The 17,375-nt window shown below is 43.2% G+C and overlaps 1 protein-coding gene across 5 annotated transcripts in view; it reads left to right on the forward strand.

The window, feature by feature from the left end:
- IGF2BP2 (insulin like growth factor 2 mRNA binding protein 2) overlaps positions 1–17,375 on the forward strand; it is a 189,150-nt gene that overhangs the window by 11,327 nt on the left and 160,448 nt on the right. The window contains exon 3 of one of the 5 annotated variants that reach the window (XM_066348028.1): positions 413–515. The exons of the other annotated variants lie outside the window; for them this stretch is intronic. Coding sequence (XP_066204125.1) covers positions 496–515 — 20 coding nt within the window. The 5' untranslated portion in view covers positions 413–495. The remainder of the gene's footprint in view (positions 1–412; positions 516–17,375) is intronic. 5 annotated transcript variants of the gene reach the window in all.

Below are 17,375 nucleotides of genomic sequence, written 5' to 3' on the forward strand. Positions count from 1 at the left end.
TGTGGCTGGCCTGCCCCACAGAAGGTTTTGCATTTCTTTCTATGAGGCCCCACACCGGCCACTTCCCCTCTCCGTCATTCTCCTTCCCCTTTGGATTTGGATGGTGGGGCCCCGGCTGGAAGGTGCCTGGTGCGCAGGCCTGCCTCCACCCCGTGCCCCCTCGCGGGCTGAGTTTGGGGAAGCCAGAGGCTTGTGTGTGCTTGCTCAGTGTGTTGGAATGTATTGGTTCTGTGGAGTACACTTCCTTGGCATGTGATGCAGACGTGGGCTCCTCAATGGTTGTGGGGTCAAACATCGTCTTAGGCTTTTGGGAGTGGTTGCTGAACGGTTTTTTCCTTCCTGCAGTGCAATTTGTATTTATTCTTTGTGAAGAAAAAAACAAATCTTTTTTTTTTTTTTTTTATCATTCAAGGATAGAAAAAGTTGTGGATGCATAAATAATCTGGCCTCCTTCTCCTGGATCCAGCTATACTCTTTCCCTTTTCTCTTCAAATCATGGACACTGGATTTGTAAAGTAAGCTTTTAAAAACTCCCTGCATTTTGTTGCAGTTAAAGATGATGAAATCAAGGAACTTTAGAAACCAAGCTTTAGGCTCAGATATTTAAAATTGTAGGACTTAGTCTTTCTTCCTTGTGAGGAATAAAGATTAAACTAGTAGAATAATATTCTTTAATTTTTTTCATTGATATTTTAAAAATATTTCTGTTTTATTCCGTTTCTTTTTTACAAAAGATTTGAGATGACAAAGATTCTGATGGCTCAGTTAGTTGAAATGACAACAGGGGTTTAGGTTTACAAAGTAGATGAGTTTAAAATGGACTTTACTTTAAGGGTAATTAAAGACTGGGAACAGGTGGTTGGTTCTAATATCATATAATTCTTTATACATCTTAAGAGGCTTGCCAGGGAATAGTGAGCTCTTTGGTTGATTGATTTTTGTATTAATGGTGTCCTCATCAACAGTGATTTCAAAAACAATTCTTTTGATACTGAAAATGATTCGTGGCTTTAGTGCATATATAACAGTTATGGTGAAAGTTCTATCTTTTATTCCCCATGGCAGTGCTTTTAACACTGTATTTCACAAAGCCTTTAGGGTTCTGAGGAGATGCCAAATTTATGGGGAGAGAGAGTGGTCGTATGTACACAGGGGATCCTGGCTGCTTACACACCTTTCAATCCAGAGACAGCTGATTCATTGCTGTTTTATGTTGGAGTTTGGTTTAGAATTTCTTTTATTATTTTTTTTGTGATAGAGAGAGGGACAGATAGGGACAGACAGGAAAGGAGAAAGATGAGAAGCATCAGTTTTTTGTTGTAGCATCTTAGTTGTTTATTGATTGCTTTCTTATATGTACCTTCACAGGGGGTGGGGGAGGCTACAGCAGACCGAGTGACCCCTTGCTCAAGCCAGCGACCTTGGGTCTAAGCTGGTGAGCTGTGCTCAAACCAGATGAGCCCTGTGCTCAAGCCAGCGACCTCGGAGTTTTGAACCTGAGTCCTTGCATCCCAGTCCGGTACTCTATCTACTGTGCCACCGCCTGGTTAGGCTGGTTTAGAATTTGGGGTTTGCTGCTTTAAAAAACCAGTTTGAAAGTATCACTCCTATAGTATATAATTGTAGGTCTTGAGTCTATTCCTTGATCAGGCATTTTCACAGATCCAAAGCTTGTTCTTGAAGAAAGTTTAGACTCTGCCTCTTAACTTTTGAATCTATTTCCTTTGGAATGGTTTGCTATCTCCTGTCACTTTAACTTTCATAACAAATGTTTGCTTTGCCAACTGCATGCTAGACTACTACACCTATGAATTTTTCTACAGTCAGCACACAGAATGTTTGCCCCTTAGGAACTTTCCAGGGACCTACCTCCTTGGCCAGTGATTGTATTCCAGCCCTTAGCAGAGCCATTAGAGTCAACAGACTTTGAAGAGTGATGGATCTGGTGACATGGGACCTATGTTGGGGTTTCACAGGGATGATCTTCAAAATGTTTTCAATGGGTTATTATGGATGCCCAACATATCGGAAGGGACATGAGCCTTTATACTCTAACATATGTCTTTCATGTCAGTCCCGCATGCATGATTCTTGTTCAAGAACAGGTATTACCTCCAAAAATATATATTATTCTCTCAGTGATTTCTTAACCTATGGCCAAGGACTCTTGGGGTGAGTCCTTAAAGTCCTCGGACTTTCACTTCTGTGTTGTTTAAAGAGACTGATGCCTGGAGAGAGGCCCTCCCCTCTTAAACCTGCTCCATGCTCCTGTGCACTCCATCACTCTAGCTTCCTGCAGATGGTCTTCAAAGACTGATTGTTTTATAATTGTTGACCCAAGGTTTTTTTTGTTTTTGTTTTGTATCTTTCTGAGGTTGGAAACGGGGAGACAGTCAGACAGACTCCCACATGCGCCCGACTGGGATCCACCCGGCATGCACACCAGGGGGTGATGCTCTGACCATCTTGGGGCGTCGCTCTGCCGCAATCAGAGCCATTCTAGCGCCTGAGGCAGAGGCCACAGAGCCATCCTCAGCGCCCGGGCCAACTTTGCTCCAATGGAGCCTTGGCTGCGGGAGGGGAAGAGAGAGACAGAGAGGAAGGAGAGGGGGAAGGGTAGAGAAGCAGATGGGCGCTTCTCCTGTGTGCCCTGGCCGGGAATCGAACCCTGGACTCCCACACGCCAGGCCGACGCTCTACCACTGAGCCAACCGGCCAGGGCTGTTGACCCAAGTTTTATAGTAAGATTGTTACAAGAGATCACCATGTATTTATGGGGGTCCACACTCAGGTGTCTGCAGATGACAAAGGTGGCCGCAAGGGGATTCTCCGGAGTCTAGGAGAGGGTAGCCGTTATCTCTGGCCAACTGTTGCCTGGTGAAATGCAGGATCAGTGTTCTCAAATCGATTTTTCAAGAGAAGCCAAAACTTAAGAGTTAAATATTAGCAACAATACAGAAAAATTTAGAGAAACTATGAGGGGCAAAGGAGAGAGCATCTGGCCTGTGGGTCACCAGCTTGCCGTCTCTACCACATGAGGCTGCTGCTTCGAACAAGCACTGCTGAGGACACTCTCCATTAGCTTCATCTCTTATGCTCAAGGCTTACCTGTGAGTGAGAGGGAAAAGTCCTCTTGATAAACTGGATAAACTAGTATGTCTCTTACCTAACGATGATAGCTGTTTGGACGCTCAAAATTAAAATTAGGTCTCAGTTGCAACAACCATCCTTAGTCTAGTTTTCTGGAATAATAATTTTCTCCGTTACAAAGGGCTCTGTAGTTTTATCTTTATGTAATAATGATCTTACTGTGTTTTTGGTATATTAAGCCATCTAAACTCCTTTTGTAAATACAGAATGTACATGTGCTGAATATGTGACAGTCTTACAAGTTTATGTGTCTAGTATTTCATAATACATGCTCATGAGAAAAAAATAAGCCTCTATTTTCATATAAGTGGAGGAGCCTGTTTCCTCATCAGTCTAAATACACTGTTTCCAATTAAACACTGGGCCAACTATCGATGTTTTATACCATTTCCTAAGAAAATGTGATGCTTTTATGCCCAGCAAACATTTTTAAAAATAAGAACTTGAGTAAATCAACCTCTGAGATAAAGTAGGTAGTTTTAAAAACATAAGGCCCTGGCCGGTTGGCTCAGTGGTAGAGCGTCGGCCTGGTGTGCAGAAGTCCCGGGTTCGATTCCCGGCCAGGGCACACAGGAGAAGCGCCCATCTGCTTCTCCACCCCTCCCCCTCTCCTTCCTCTCTGTCTCTCTCTTCCCCTCCCGCAGCGAGGCTCCATTGGAGCAAAGATGGCCCCGGAGCTGGGGATGGCTCCTTGGCCTCTGCCTCAGGCGCTAGAGCGGCTCTGGTCGCAACAGAGCGACGCCCCAGAGGGGCAGAGCATCGCCCCCTGGTGGGCAGAGCAGGGGCGTGCCGGTGGATCCCGGTCAGGCGCATGCGGGAGTCTGCCTGTCTCTCCCCGTTTCCAGCTTCAGAAAAATACAAAAAAAACCCCCCAAAAAACCATAGAGTATACTTGGTGGGAAAATTCAGTGGTGAAAAACTGCTTTTAAAATATGTTTGAGAAGTGTTTTGGTTACTGTTGTACTTTCTTGTATTTGAGTTAAGGAAATTGAAGGCCATATGGATTTCACTTCTTGGCCTTGGGTTCAGTAAATGCTCACTAAGGCCAAAAGAAAAGTGCCAGTTGCCTATGAGATCTTAAAAAAAAACAACACAAAGAAACCACAAACTACTCTGACAGTTGGAATTAGCATTTTTAAAATGTATCTCTTTGTTCTATAACTTATGTGCAGAATGAAGTAGCACATTAGTAATAACTTACAAACACATGTCTGCAGAACATCAGTTCCCAAGTCATCTAAGGCAGTGGTCCCCAACCATTTTTGGGCCACGGACCAGTTTAATGCAGAAAATATTTTCACGGACCGGCCTTTAGGGTGGGACAGATAAATATATCACGTGACCGAGACAAGCGTCAAGAGTGAGTCTTAGATGGATGTAACAGAGGGAATCTGGTCATTTTTAAAAAATAAAACGTTCAGACTTAAATATAAATAAAATGGAAATTATGTAAGTTATTTATTCTTTCTCTGTGGGCTGGTACCAAATGGCCCACGGACCGGTACTGGTCCGCGGCCCGGGGGTTGGGGACCACTGATCTAAGGCACAGCAGAGTGTAGGAATTCAGGTTCTCATTGGGCTCCTGTTGTTTCTGATGTGTCTAAAATGGTAATCAGTTCCACAAAAATAGTCAAGTAATTTTTGGAATTCAACACTTTGAAGCTGCTTATTAATATTTTTGGATGAATTAAAATTAAAGCCATATCCCTGGCCAGGTGGGTCAGTGTCCATCCTGGCAGGCCAAAGTCACAAGTTGGATTCCCAGTCAGGGGCCATATGAGAAGCAACTAATGAGTGCACAACTAAGTGGAACAACTAAGTGGAATAAGGAATTGATGCTTCTCTTTCTCTGTCTCTCTCTCCCCCTCTCAAATTAATAGAAAAAAATTTAAATATTAAAAAATAAAATTAAAGCCATAATAAGATATCAATAATTTACTTCTATTTCTTTCTCTCTTTTTTTCTTCTTTATGTTAAAATGGGGAGGGGTGGAGGAAATACTAATTCAAAGATTTTGCTCTTTTGTGAATGGGTTTTTTCAGACTTTTGACTAAATCTTTGGCCTAAATGAAATAAAACCTTCATAGGTGTGTTACGGATGAAGGCTCCGTAACATGAGGTGAGCTGCAAAGAGCCGCTGCACAGGGCTGAAAAACGAGTTTGGAAGGCAAAATTCACATTTGGTGGAACCAGAATAGATTTTGTAAGTCAGTCTTTAAAAAAAAAAAGATAAGGGTAGGTTAATCTTAGTAGTATTAGCTTCACTATGATTGCATGAAAATATAGTTTTCCCTGTAGGTATTTCTCTCTGTAACCCAAATCACATTAAAAATCTGGGAATCACAGTAGAAAAACCAACTTGAAAAAGAACAAAACAGCTATTTTTAAAATTTTTATTTATTCATTTTTAGAGAGAAAGGAGAGAGCGAGAGAGAAAGGGGGGAGGAGCAGGAAGCATCAACTCACATATGTGCCTTGACCAAGCAAGCCCAGGGCTTCGAACCGGCGACCTCAGCATTCTAGGTCGACGCTTTATCCACTGCACCACCACAGGTCAGGCCTATAAAAATAGCTATTTTCTTATTGCAAGATAATAAAGTGGATACAAGAATCAAACTCAAGGTGTGTTTTTATTGAGTAAGTTAAATAGCACTTTAAGCAGACAGCATTAGAAATTATTAAAAAAAAACAAGGCAAGTATAAAAATGACAGGATTCACCAATGGATAAGATAATTTATAACCAAGGAAGTGTGATTGATCTTAATGTTATTTGCTGTCAAGTGCTTTGTATTAGTAGTCTATTGCTGCATATAGATTACCCCTAAACTTAGCCATTTAAAACAACAGACATTTATTATCTCGCATATTTCTTGAGTGTTAGGAATGTGGCAACAGTTTAGCTGGGTTATCCTAGCTCAGCATCTTTGATGAGATTGCAGTCAAGTTGGCAGCTGTGAGTGCAGTCATCTGAAGGCTCAAGGAGGGCTTAGAACAGGGGTCCCCAAACTTTTTACACAGGGGGCCAGTTCACTGACTCTCAGACCATTGGAGGGCCGGACTATAAAAAAAAACTATGAACAAATCCCTATGCACACTGCACATATCTTATTTTAAAGTAAAAAAAAACAAAACGGGAACAAATACAATATTTAAAATAAAGAACAAGTAAATTTAAATCGACAAACTGACCAGTATTTCAATGGGAACTATGCTCCTCTCGCTGACCACCAATGAAAGAGGTGCCCCTTCCGGAAGTGCGGCAGGGGCTGGATAAATGGCCTTAGGGGGCCGCATGCGGCCCGCGGGCCGTAGTTTGGGGACCCCTGGCTTAGAAGATCTACCAGGCTCGGCCCTGGCCAGTTGGCTCAGTGGTAGAGCGTTGGCCTGGCGTGCAGAAGTCCCGAGTTCGATTCTCGGCCAGGGCACACAGGAGAAGCGCCCATCTGCTTCTCCACCCCTCCCCCTCTCCTTCCTCTCTGTCTCTCTTCCCCTCCCGCAGCCAAGGCTCCATTGGAGCAAAGATGGCCCGGGCGCTGGGGATGGCTCCTTGGCCTCTGCCTCAGGCGCTAGAGCGGCTCCGGTTGCAACAGAGCGACGCCCGGAGGGGCAGAGCATCGCCCCTGGTGGGTGAGCCGGGTGGATCCCGGTCGGGCGCATGCGGGAGTCTGTCTGACTGTCTCTCCCCGTTTCCAGCTTCAGAAAAATACAAAAAAAAAACAAAAACAAACAAACAAACAAACAAAAAGATCTACCAGGCTCACTACCAGGCTCACTCATATATGGTTGTTAGCAGGCCTCAATTTCTCTCTTACTGCCTGACAAGGTGGTGGTGCAATGTCTGGAGTGTCAGCTTGGGATGCTGAGGACCCAGGTTAGAAATCCCGGGATCACCGTCCTGAGCACAGGCGCTCACCATCTTGAGCATAGGGTCGCTGGCTTGAGCGTAGGATCATAGACATGACTCCATGGTCGCTGGCTTTAGCCCAAGGTCACTGGCTTGGGCAAGGTATCACTGGCTCCGCTGGAGCCCATTGGTCACGGCACATATGAGAAAGCAATCAATGAACAACTAAGGTGCCGCAGCGAAGAATTGATGCTTCTCATCTCTCTCCCTTCCTGTCTATCTCTCTGTCTCTCTGTGTCTCTCACTTAAAAAAAAGTTCGCTCATACTATTGGCTGGAGGTCTCAGTTCCTCACACATGAGCTTCTCCCATAGGTCTGCTCACAACATGACAGCGGTCATCCCTGAGTGAGTAATTCCAGTAAGTGTGGCACCACACTGCCTTTTGCCACCTAGTTATTGAGTTGCACATCATCAATTCTGCTGTATTTTGTTCTGTAGACATGAGACATTCCGTATGAAAGACTTAGTCAAAAGGTGAGTGCCAGGATTCCTGATCTGTGGTGTTGCAGTAGGTAAACCATTGCTGGACCTGCCTGGTCAAGGCACAAATGGGAGTTGATGCTTCCTGCTCCTCCCCCACCACCTTTTCTCTGTCTTTCTAAAATCAATAAATAAAGTCTTTATAATACAAGGAGAATGGGGATCATTGGGAGCCATCTAGGGTTTAATTAAGTCAATTAGGAAAAGTCAGCAAATCAAAGAGACTTGGTTGATTTGGGCTTATGTTGAAAAGAATAATCCCTGTGTATTAATATTCATTATTAGCTCTTTTGGAGTAAAACTGGAATTCCTTATAAAACAATGATAACAATTATGGTGTACTGACTCCTTTTCTTTTTTTTTAAATTTACTTATTTATTTATTTTTTTACAGAGACAGAGAGTGAGTCAAAGAGAGGGATAGACAGGGACAGACAGGAATGGAGAAAGATGAGAAGCATCAATCATTAGTTTTTCATTGCATGTTGCAACACCTTAGTTGTTCATTGATTGCTTTCTCATATGTGCCTTGACTGCGGGCCTTCATCCGACCGAGTAACCCCTTGCTGGAGCCAGCAACCTTGGGTTCAAGCTGGTGGGCTCTTGCTCAAACCAGATGAGCCTGCGCTCAAGCTGGCGACCCCGGGGTTTCGAACCTGGGTCCTCTGCATCCCAGTCCGACGCTCTATCCACTGCGCCACCGCCTGGTCAGGCCTGACTCCTTTTCTAATTCTTATTTAAATTTCACATACTTAGTAGGATGAGGAAGGCAGATACTAGTATCTTCATTTCTTGATTAGGAGCTGAGGCTCAAATTATTTGAAGTTCTTAGGGTCACATAGTTGGCATTTAACCTGAGTTTTTCTTTTTCTTTTTCACCTCATTCTGTTTTTTTCTCCCTCAAGAATGATTTCAATTACTTACCCTTTTGTAAAACAGTTAAAATTTTACCCTTCAGCATTATCTAAAAGAACAGTTTTTTTTTGTTGTTGTTTTTTTGTGTGTGTATTTTTCTGAAACTGGAAACGGGGAGAGACAGTCAGACAGCCTCCCGCATGCGCCCGACCGGGATCCACCCGGCACGCCCACCAGGGGCGACGCTCTGCCCACCAGGGGGCGATGCTCTGCCCATCCTGGGCATCGCCATGTTGCGACCAGAGCCACTCTAGCGCCTGAGGCAGAGGCCAAGGAGCCATCCCCAGCGCCCGGGCCATCTTTGCTCCAATGGAGCCTTGGCTGCGGGAGGGGAAGAGAGAGACAGAGAGGAAGGAGGGGGTTGGGGGTGGAGAAGCAAATGGGCGCTTCTCCCATGTGCCCTGGCCAGGAATCGAACCCGGGTCTCCCACACGCCAGGCCGACGCTCTACCGCTAAGCCAACCGGCCAGGGCTAGAACAGTTTTTTAATATGCCTAATTAAAAACTTTAAAAGATTGTTCTTGTATCAATAAAGATGTCTGTCACTTTTCTGCCAGCAGCAAGAGTCCTTTTTGTTATTTTTGTAACTGGGTGAGGTCTGATTCCTCCAGAATTATGCCATGCTGTGGTTAGCCATGGTCTACACGAGGAGAATATATTTACTTTTCTTTAAAATCACTGGTTTTCTAAGAAATATGCTATTTACCATAGTAAATCTTTCTCAGGCAAAATGCAGTGGACACTGCTATCAGACAAGGTTAATTTTTCCCCCTATTAAAAATGTAAAAACATTAGGCCCCCAGACCTTTGGTACCAACCTTTATTATACATTTATTTATTGAATATTTTTTGTAGCATTTTATATTGCTTCTGATGTTAGGCATATCCATGTTGATGTTGAAAGGTTCATTTTGTATGAGCATTTTGCCAAACTCATGCAAACCTATCAACTTTGTTTGTAGATTGTCCTAAATTACTTTGACTTCAGTCCAATGTAGTATTTTAATAGTCATGTCTGTAAATTTTTGTTGAATCTTGATGCTTACTTTATTCCCAGAACCCACTTAACCTTTTCTCTCAAAGGTCCTGATAACATGATAGTTATGTGAAGTAAAAGTTATTTTGGTTGTTCCTTTTTGAACATGTATAGATGAGGCTAATAAAGTGTTAGGAGTGCTTGCTCTTTAAGAAAGAAAGATAGATGCTTTTTATATTGTTTTAAAAGCTCTGGGGTAAAGCCTGACCTGTGGTGGCGCAGTGGATCAAGCGTCGAGGTTGGTCCTGAGGTTGCTGGTTCAAAACCCTGGCTTGCCTGGTCAAGGCACATATGGGAGTTGATGCTTCCTGCTCCTCTCCCCATTCTCTCTCTCTCTCTCTCTCTCTCTCTCTCTCTCTCTCTCCCTCTCCTTTAAAATGAATAAATAATTAAAAATTAAAAAAAAGCACTGGGGTAAATATAATATTAAATTTTCTACACTGTCTATATATTCTTGTCAAACAGAGTGTGCCCTGAATTATCCTGTTCCCATCCTCCTTTTTTTTTGAGAGAGAGACAAACGGACGGACAGACAGACAGACAGACAGGAAGGGAGAGAGATGAGAAGCATTAACTCATAGTTACGGTGCCTTAGTTGTTCATTGGTTGTTTTCCCATATATGCCTTGACTGGGGGGCTGTAGCTGAGCCAGTAACTCCTTGCTCAAGCCAGCGACCTTGGGCTGTAAGCCAGTGACCAGTGACCATGGGGTCATGTCTATGATCCCATACTCAAGCCAGCTCAAGCTGGTGAGCCTGCGCTCAAGCCAGTGACCTCAGGGTTTTGAACCTGGTCCTCAGCATCCTAGGCCGATGCTCTGTCCACTGTGTCACTGCTTGATCAGGCAGCCTTCTCTCTTTTTGTATGCTCAGAGTAGATTATTGACCTCTCCACAGTTAAATATTTTGATGTATTTTTTTTTCACAAAACAATCAAATGACTGTTTTATTCTCTTAAGTAGTTTCAATTTATCTGTTATGATCATGTTTATATTGATTCCTTTGTTGAATTAGTACCACACACACCCCCTTTAAAGAAAAGGTAGAATAAATCCTAGTTATGTTTTATTACAATTAGAATTAATGATATTTCACCATTCAGTGAGCTGTAACCTTGATTCATTTTAGGTTTCCAGTGTCCTTGAGATGCAGTTGCTAATAGGTACCATCCTATTATGGAAGAATAACTTTCACATGACAGAAAGCGGTTACAAATCCATTCAAAGGAGATGTTCTATTGAAATCATGGCAATCCAGGATTACTTAACTAACAGAAAATGAAGACAATTTTGATCAGATTAATCACAGCATAATAAAATGGAGGTACCTCTTTTTCAGTACTTTTATTTGGGATGTATTCACCAAGAAGAATCTAATAATTAAGAGTATTTTAATTGGGGGCTATTTTAATTTTTGATCATTGGACATTTGATTCTGTACTATTCTTTAAAGGTAAAATTTAATTACATTTTAATTGTGAAAGAAGTAATTGAGGATGACTTCCAAGATTGAGCCCAGCAAACTAAAACTACCCTCATCAGAAATGAGCTGATAACTTCCAACGTCCAGCTAAGCAGAAGCGTCTGCCGGGAACTGGGCTCGGCCGGAGGCACAGAGCCTGCAGGCGGCCACTCCTGCTGCACTAGCGCTCCAAGGGGTGCTTTCGGCATTTAACTTGATACATTTATTTCAGTTCTTCTGACAACTACAGAGTGTTTACAGGTGTTCTCATCTTGAGAAAAGCTTTGACTTCTAGAAATGTTCTCTGTCAGGGGTCTTGAGAGACCTCAGCTTTGCTGATAGTGCTTCAGTCTGGTTGATGAGGTTGTGTAAGAGGGATTCTGTATCTAGCTGGTGATGTTGCATTTGGATTGTGAAATTAACTGCTTGCCAGCTCTCAGTTAATTACCCCAGCTGAATCAACTGCTTGAATGTCAAATAAAGTCCAAATATGTTAAATATTTTTGAGACAGTAAGGAACTCAAGTACGTTATTTCAACTCAGAAGAGCATTACTTGAGCACCTACTGTGTGTTTGCCCCCTTGTAGGGTACAGTGGGGACCCTGCACTAAGTAGGTAGTTTCTGAGGAGTCTCCTCTTACTCTCCAAATCTACAGAAACAAACTGTAGGAAAACTGCTTTTCACCCTTATCATCCCCAAGCCAGCTTGATGTGGTACCACATTCTGGTTACTCCAAGTCACTTCTTAGCCTCTGGTGTCTTCTTAAGCTTGGAATGGGGTTGCTACTTAGCAAAAAAATGGTAGTCTGAACCTGACCTTCCTCTCTACCTGTGTTAACCCCTGGGGTGCATTAAGTTTACCTTCCAGATTACATTGTTTGTCACTTACTCCCAGGTATTGGGCAACGCCTTATGTGTGAGGCCTTGGGCTCATTGTTGTAAAAAGTTCAAAGGTAAATAAACCGCAGAACCTGCCTTCAATCTGAAAGTTATATTGGTCTGTAGTTCCTGATCACTCCCATAATGCCTGGGGACAAGGTCCAGCTACACCCTCATGACAGGGCGTATGCTGCACTGGTATTGTAAAATTTACTGTGGAGTGGAAAAATGGCAACTGGGTGGTCCCTGTGAAGGTCCTGCTGAAAGCTTCCCTCCTGTGTAAAGCTTCCCTAAGTCCTTCTGAATCCTACTCTCCCCCCCTCTGGGTTCTCACAATTACCTCAGCTGTCCTGGTCTGTCTCTATAGTTAACCTGTGTGCATAGCAGTCCTGTCTGATTGTCTGTTCTAGGAAGGAAAGGATGACTTACTTGTGGTGTATGCTCAGTCATTATATGGAAGGTGCTTACTAATGGTTAAATTATATTGTGTCTGATTTTATTCTGGTTTATTAATTTAGTGATTACAATTCTCAGGGAATGATATATTCTTGTAAACTTGGATTACCTGTTTTAATTGTTGATTAAGCAGAAAATCCTTTACTTTGGCCTTCATTGTTGAAAACCACTCTTAATTCTTACACCACTCCATAGTGAGGAGTAATGTAATACATTCATAATAAAATTAATTTAGAATAACTTAATATCCAACTAGCGAAAAGTACAGGCAGTGATTCTTAGTGTGGCCTTTGAGCCATCAGCATCACCTGGCAACTTGTTAGAAATGCAACTTCCTTTTATTTAAATTTTTTTTTTTTTTTAAATTTAGTGAGAAGAGGGGAGGCAGAGATGGACTCCTGCATGAGCTCCAACTGACTAGGATCTACCTGGCAAGCCCCTAGGGGGCGATGCTCCTTTGCAACTGGAGCCATTTTTTAGTGCCTGAGGTGAAGGTCATGTACCCATACTAAGTGCCCAGAGCCAACTCACTCCAGCCAGTCTTGGCTGCAGGAAGGGAAGAAAAGAAAGAGAGAGAAAAGCAAGAGGGGGAGAGGTGGAGAAGTAGATCGGCGCTTCTCCTGTGTGCTCGGACCAGGAATCTAACCGGGGATATCCACATGCTGGGCTGACGTTCTACCACTGAGCCAACCGATCAGGGCCAGAAATGCAGCTTTCTAACTCCTACCTCAGACTTACTGATCAGAAATCCCCAGCTTGGACCCAACAATTTGTGTTTTAACAAGACCTTTAGGCCCTGGCCGTTTGGCTCAGTGGTAGAGCGTCGGCCTGGTGTGCAGGAGTCCCAGGTTTGATTCCCGGCCAGGGCACACAGGAGAAGCACCCATCTGCTTCTCCACCCCTCCCCCTCTCCTTCCTCTCTGTTTCTCTCTTCCCTTCCCGCAGCCAAGTCTCCATTGGAGCAAAGTTTGCCCTGGCGCTGAGGATGGCTCTGTGGCCTCTGCCTCAGGTACTAGAATGGCTCTGATTGCGGCAGAGCGACGCCCCAGATGGGCAGAGCATTGCCCCCTGGTGGGCATGCCGGGTGGATCCCGGTTGGGCACATGCAGGAGTCTGTCTGACTGCCTCCCCATTTCCAACCTCGGAAAAATACCAAAAAAAAAGAACAAGACCTTTAGGTGATTCTGATGTACTCTCAAGTTTAAGAGCCACTGTTCTGAATCCTGGATGCATGTGTATAATTACTTGGGGAGTTTTAAAAAATGCAAAACCTGAGTGCGCCCCCAGAAACTCTGATTCAGTTGGTCTAGGCTTTGGCCTAGAATAGCTATTTTTAAAGTGCCCTCATGTGGCACTGATGTGCCGCCAGAGTTGAGAACCACTGATGCAGCAGGTAGGACAAAATTTTGGGACATACTCCACATTATACTCTGCAGCTTGCTTAAAAAATAAATCCAAAACAATGCTGCTTTCTCCTAAAAGTTGGATAAAGAAAAACTTACAGTCATATTTTGCTTAATCCAGGTTTTACTGAGCAGGCAGTTCCCACTTTTCATAGCATTGTATTAATAAAGACTTTCCTTTAAAAGTAAGTGTTGTAAAGCCAGTGGTATTTCCCACAGGAACAATGTCATATTTGGGTGTTAACTTCCTGATCAAGGTTTGACATCAAATAAATCATAGATGGGATCAATACCATGTCATAAAATCAATAATAACAATAATTATAAATCTCTACGGTCACTTAAAATAATAAAGTTAAGCTCCAGGTCCAGTAAAGTCAGCATAAATGTAGCATACAACCTAATGCCTCCCCAAGGGGTCTCAGTGCTGCAGAAAAATGCATGTAGTCATAAGGAAACACCGTTTCCTGAGCCTGTTATGTAATATGTAACAACTACTAATTAACACTGTTTTGCACTCTTAGAATTTGTAGAGGAAAGATTTGGATAGTCTTAAGTCCTTAAAAATGTCCAAGAAGTCTTGAATGGACGCGTTTTCCCCCAGTAGAGGTCCCGGGAGTAAGTCTGGAGTTGAGTGGAAACACTGGGACCCACTTGAATTAGTAGTAGTTGGAGGTGGTAGTAATGTGGGCATTTCTGTTATAGGAAAGCATATGTCAATGAAAGGGCTGGCCTAAGATTTCTCCTTTTGGCTTTAGTTTCTTCAAAATTCTGCCTATTGGCAGAAATAAAGATAAGAGAATATATGATCAGTACACAAAGCCATAAGTTAATTGTTAAATCATTAGAGCCTGCTTTTTTTTTTTTTTTTTTTTTTTTTTTTGTATTTTTTCGAAGTTGGAAATGGGGAGGCAGTCAGACAGACTCCTGCATGCGCCCGACAGGGATCCACCTGGCACGCCCACCAGGGGGCGATGCTCCGCCCATCTGGGGCATTGCTCTGCTGCAGCCAGAGCCATTCTAGCACCTGAGGCAGAGGCCACAGAGCCATCCTCAGCGCCCGGGCAAACTTTGCTCTAATGGAGCCTCGGCTGTGGGAGGGGAAGAGAGAGACAGAGAGGAAGGAGAGGGGGAGGGGTGGAGAAGCAGATGGGCGCCTCTCCTGTGTGCCCTGCCGGGAATCGAACCCGGGACTCCTGCATGCCAGGCCGACGCTCTACCACTGAGCTAACCGGCCAGGGCCTAGAGCCTGCTTTTTAAGAGAGGAACTTCAGATGTTCTCCTCGGGGTGGACAAGTTGTTTCTAGACTTGTGAAAGTATGGGTAAATGGTGTGAGCACTGTTTGGGGCAGAAGACCCAGTCTGACCTGGCTGTGCCCCTTACCTCCAGCGTGGCTCTCAACAGGACGCTCTTCTGAGCTTCCATCTCCTTTCCTCAATGAGCATGAAGACACCTAGCTCACAAGAGTGTGAAGATTGAACAGGTTAATATAGATAATTGTACCAATCATAGGACGGTTTGTTACTTTAAATCATCAATATATTGATTGGTGAAACAGACATGAAGAATTTTATCTGTCTCTTGCCCTTATTGCCCAAGAGTAAAGAGCCTGCTTCAGGATGGGTACTAAAGCAGGTGGAGTTCTGGGAAGCTGTGGGAGACAGGCGGGGCAGTGTTGCTCACTGTGCAAGTCTTTCTCAGAAAGAGTGATATCTGTAGTCAGGGTGGTTAGGAAAGGCCCGAGTGGCTGGGGTTTAGCGGATGTTGGTGGTGCCTTACCTGTGCGTTTTGATTCAGGATGCGTTGTCAGTTAGGGATCTTGGTATGTTGCTCAGTAACTGAAGTGTTGTTTGGAAAAAACTATTGTAGCAAACTTTTCTTGTCAGGTGTGCCCTGTTGATACTGAGCTTGGTGTGCATATAAAAGTTTTATATCAACTGCTCTAAAATAACCACAAGTTCACAGTGACTCAGATTATATAGGTACTACATTCCAAACGTTCTAAAGCAATTATCAAATAAATGTACTACTAGAGAAATGTATTGCCTATTATATTAAATTACTCTGTGATTTCCTCCCCTAGTGTAGGAGTTCTTCTCATTGTCCTTGCAACTCCTGTTTCAGAAATACACTCAGTCTGGCCCTGACTGGTTGGCTCAGTGGATGGAGCGCCAGCCCAGCGTATGGACGTGCTGGGTTTGACTCCTGGTCAGGGCACAAGAGAAGCAGCCATCTGCTTTTCTTTCCCTTCTTCTCCCCCTTCTCTCCCCTTTGCCCTCCCACAGATGGTGGCTTGATTGGTCCCAAGTACTGAAGATGGCTCAGCTGATTCGAGCATTAGCCCCAGACAGAGGTGGCCGGGTGGATCCCTGCCAGGACGCATGCTGGAGTCTGTCTCACATCTCCCCTCACTTAAAAAAAAATACACTAAGTTAAAAAAAATAGACTAAACTCTTTAACTAGAAACAGTTCTTTAAGGTCCAATATGTTTGGTAATTTAAACAGAAATAAAAGAAAATAAAAATGATTAAGGCATATAATAATTCTTTAAGTTTTTCCATAGATTCATAAAACCCACAGAATCAAGAGATGCTAGGGATTATCTGAACCCCACTCTCTCTTCCCTGTGGAAATTCACTCAGAGAGGTCAAAAGGCTTGTCCAGTGTTACATTGGACATTAATACAAAATCGTCCTCCTCACTATCATTGCTTTTTCCTCTAACTTATACAGCCTCTAAAAGATTTCTCATAAAATTTGTTGTCTTTAGATAAAACTAAGTTCAGGAACAAAACATTCAATATTTTTCATTTTTAAATAGAAGTGACCAACTAGGATGATTTGTGTTTTGTTTATTTCAAGACACATTTCAAAATAGCACTGATACATAAACCATATGCACTAGCAATTTAACTTTAACTTTTTGGTACCAAGTTAACCCTTCCCCTTTAAGCAGGCTCATGTTAACAGAGTTTTGCTTTCAGTAAGCCCACAAACTGATTGACAGGCTGAAACTTACCTTTAACACTCTCTAAGTGCCTGTGTGGACAGCCTGCAGATACCTTGGGTGAGAGCAGGTATAGACAGCCTGGTGTGAAAAATAGAGGTCATTGACTGGACTGGTTGCTTTATATGGATTATTGCCCATTTCAATAGCTCTGTGAGGCAACTGGTGGCAACTTCATTCTTCAAGAGACTGAAATTCAAGGAGATTTCCACTATTCCAAGGCTACTAACAAGAAAGGTAACAAACTTTGGAGCCATATTTACACCTGTCTGACTACAAAGCCTATAGTCTTTCTGTACTTAATATAGGAAAGCGTGTAACCATTGCGATTTGATAATTAAGAACTAAAAGATTGCTAATTCAAGAAGGCAGTAATAGAATTACTGGCTGATCCAGTTTGTAATTCCTCCCGCCCCTGCTATAACTGAAATTTGAACTATTTTGTGACTATAGAGCTGTGTTTGTGGTGGCCATGAGCAAAGAAGCGAACAGTTCCTCTTTGCTCTTACGTGTTTAGACAACAGAATCTTGTAGTTGGGATAGAGGAGGAAGGACTGTGTGCTATCATCAGAGGGACTTGGGTTGTTCAGGAATGATTAGAGTGTAATGCTTCTAGTTCTCCAGGGTCTACTACGGTGTCTTTCAGAAATGCTTGTGAAGCGACCAGATACTCTCATTTGTTTG

The sequence above is a fragment of the Saccopteryx leptura genome, chromosome 8, assembly GCF_036850995.1.
Source record: "Saccopteryx leptura isolate mSacLep1 chromosome 8, mSacLep1_pri_phased_curated, whole genome shotgun sequence".
In the NCBI taxonomy this organism is placed as follows: Eukaryota; Metazoa; Chordata; class Mammalia; order Chiroptera; family Emballonuridae; genus Saccopteryx; species Saccopteryx leptura.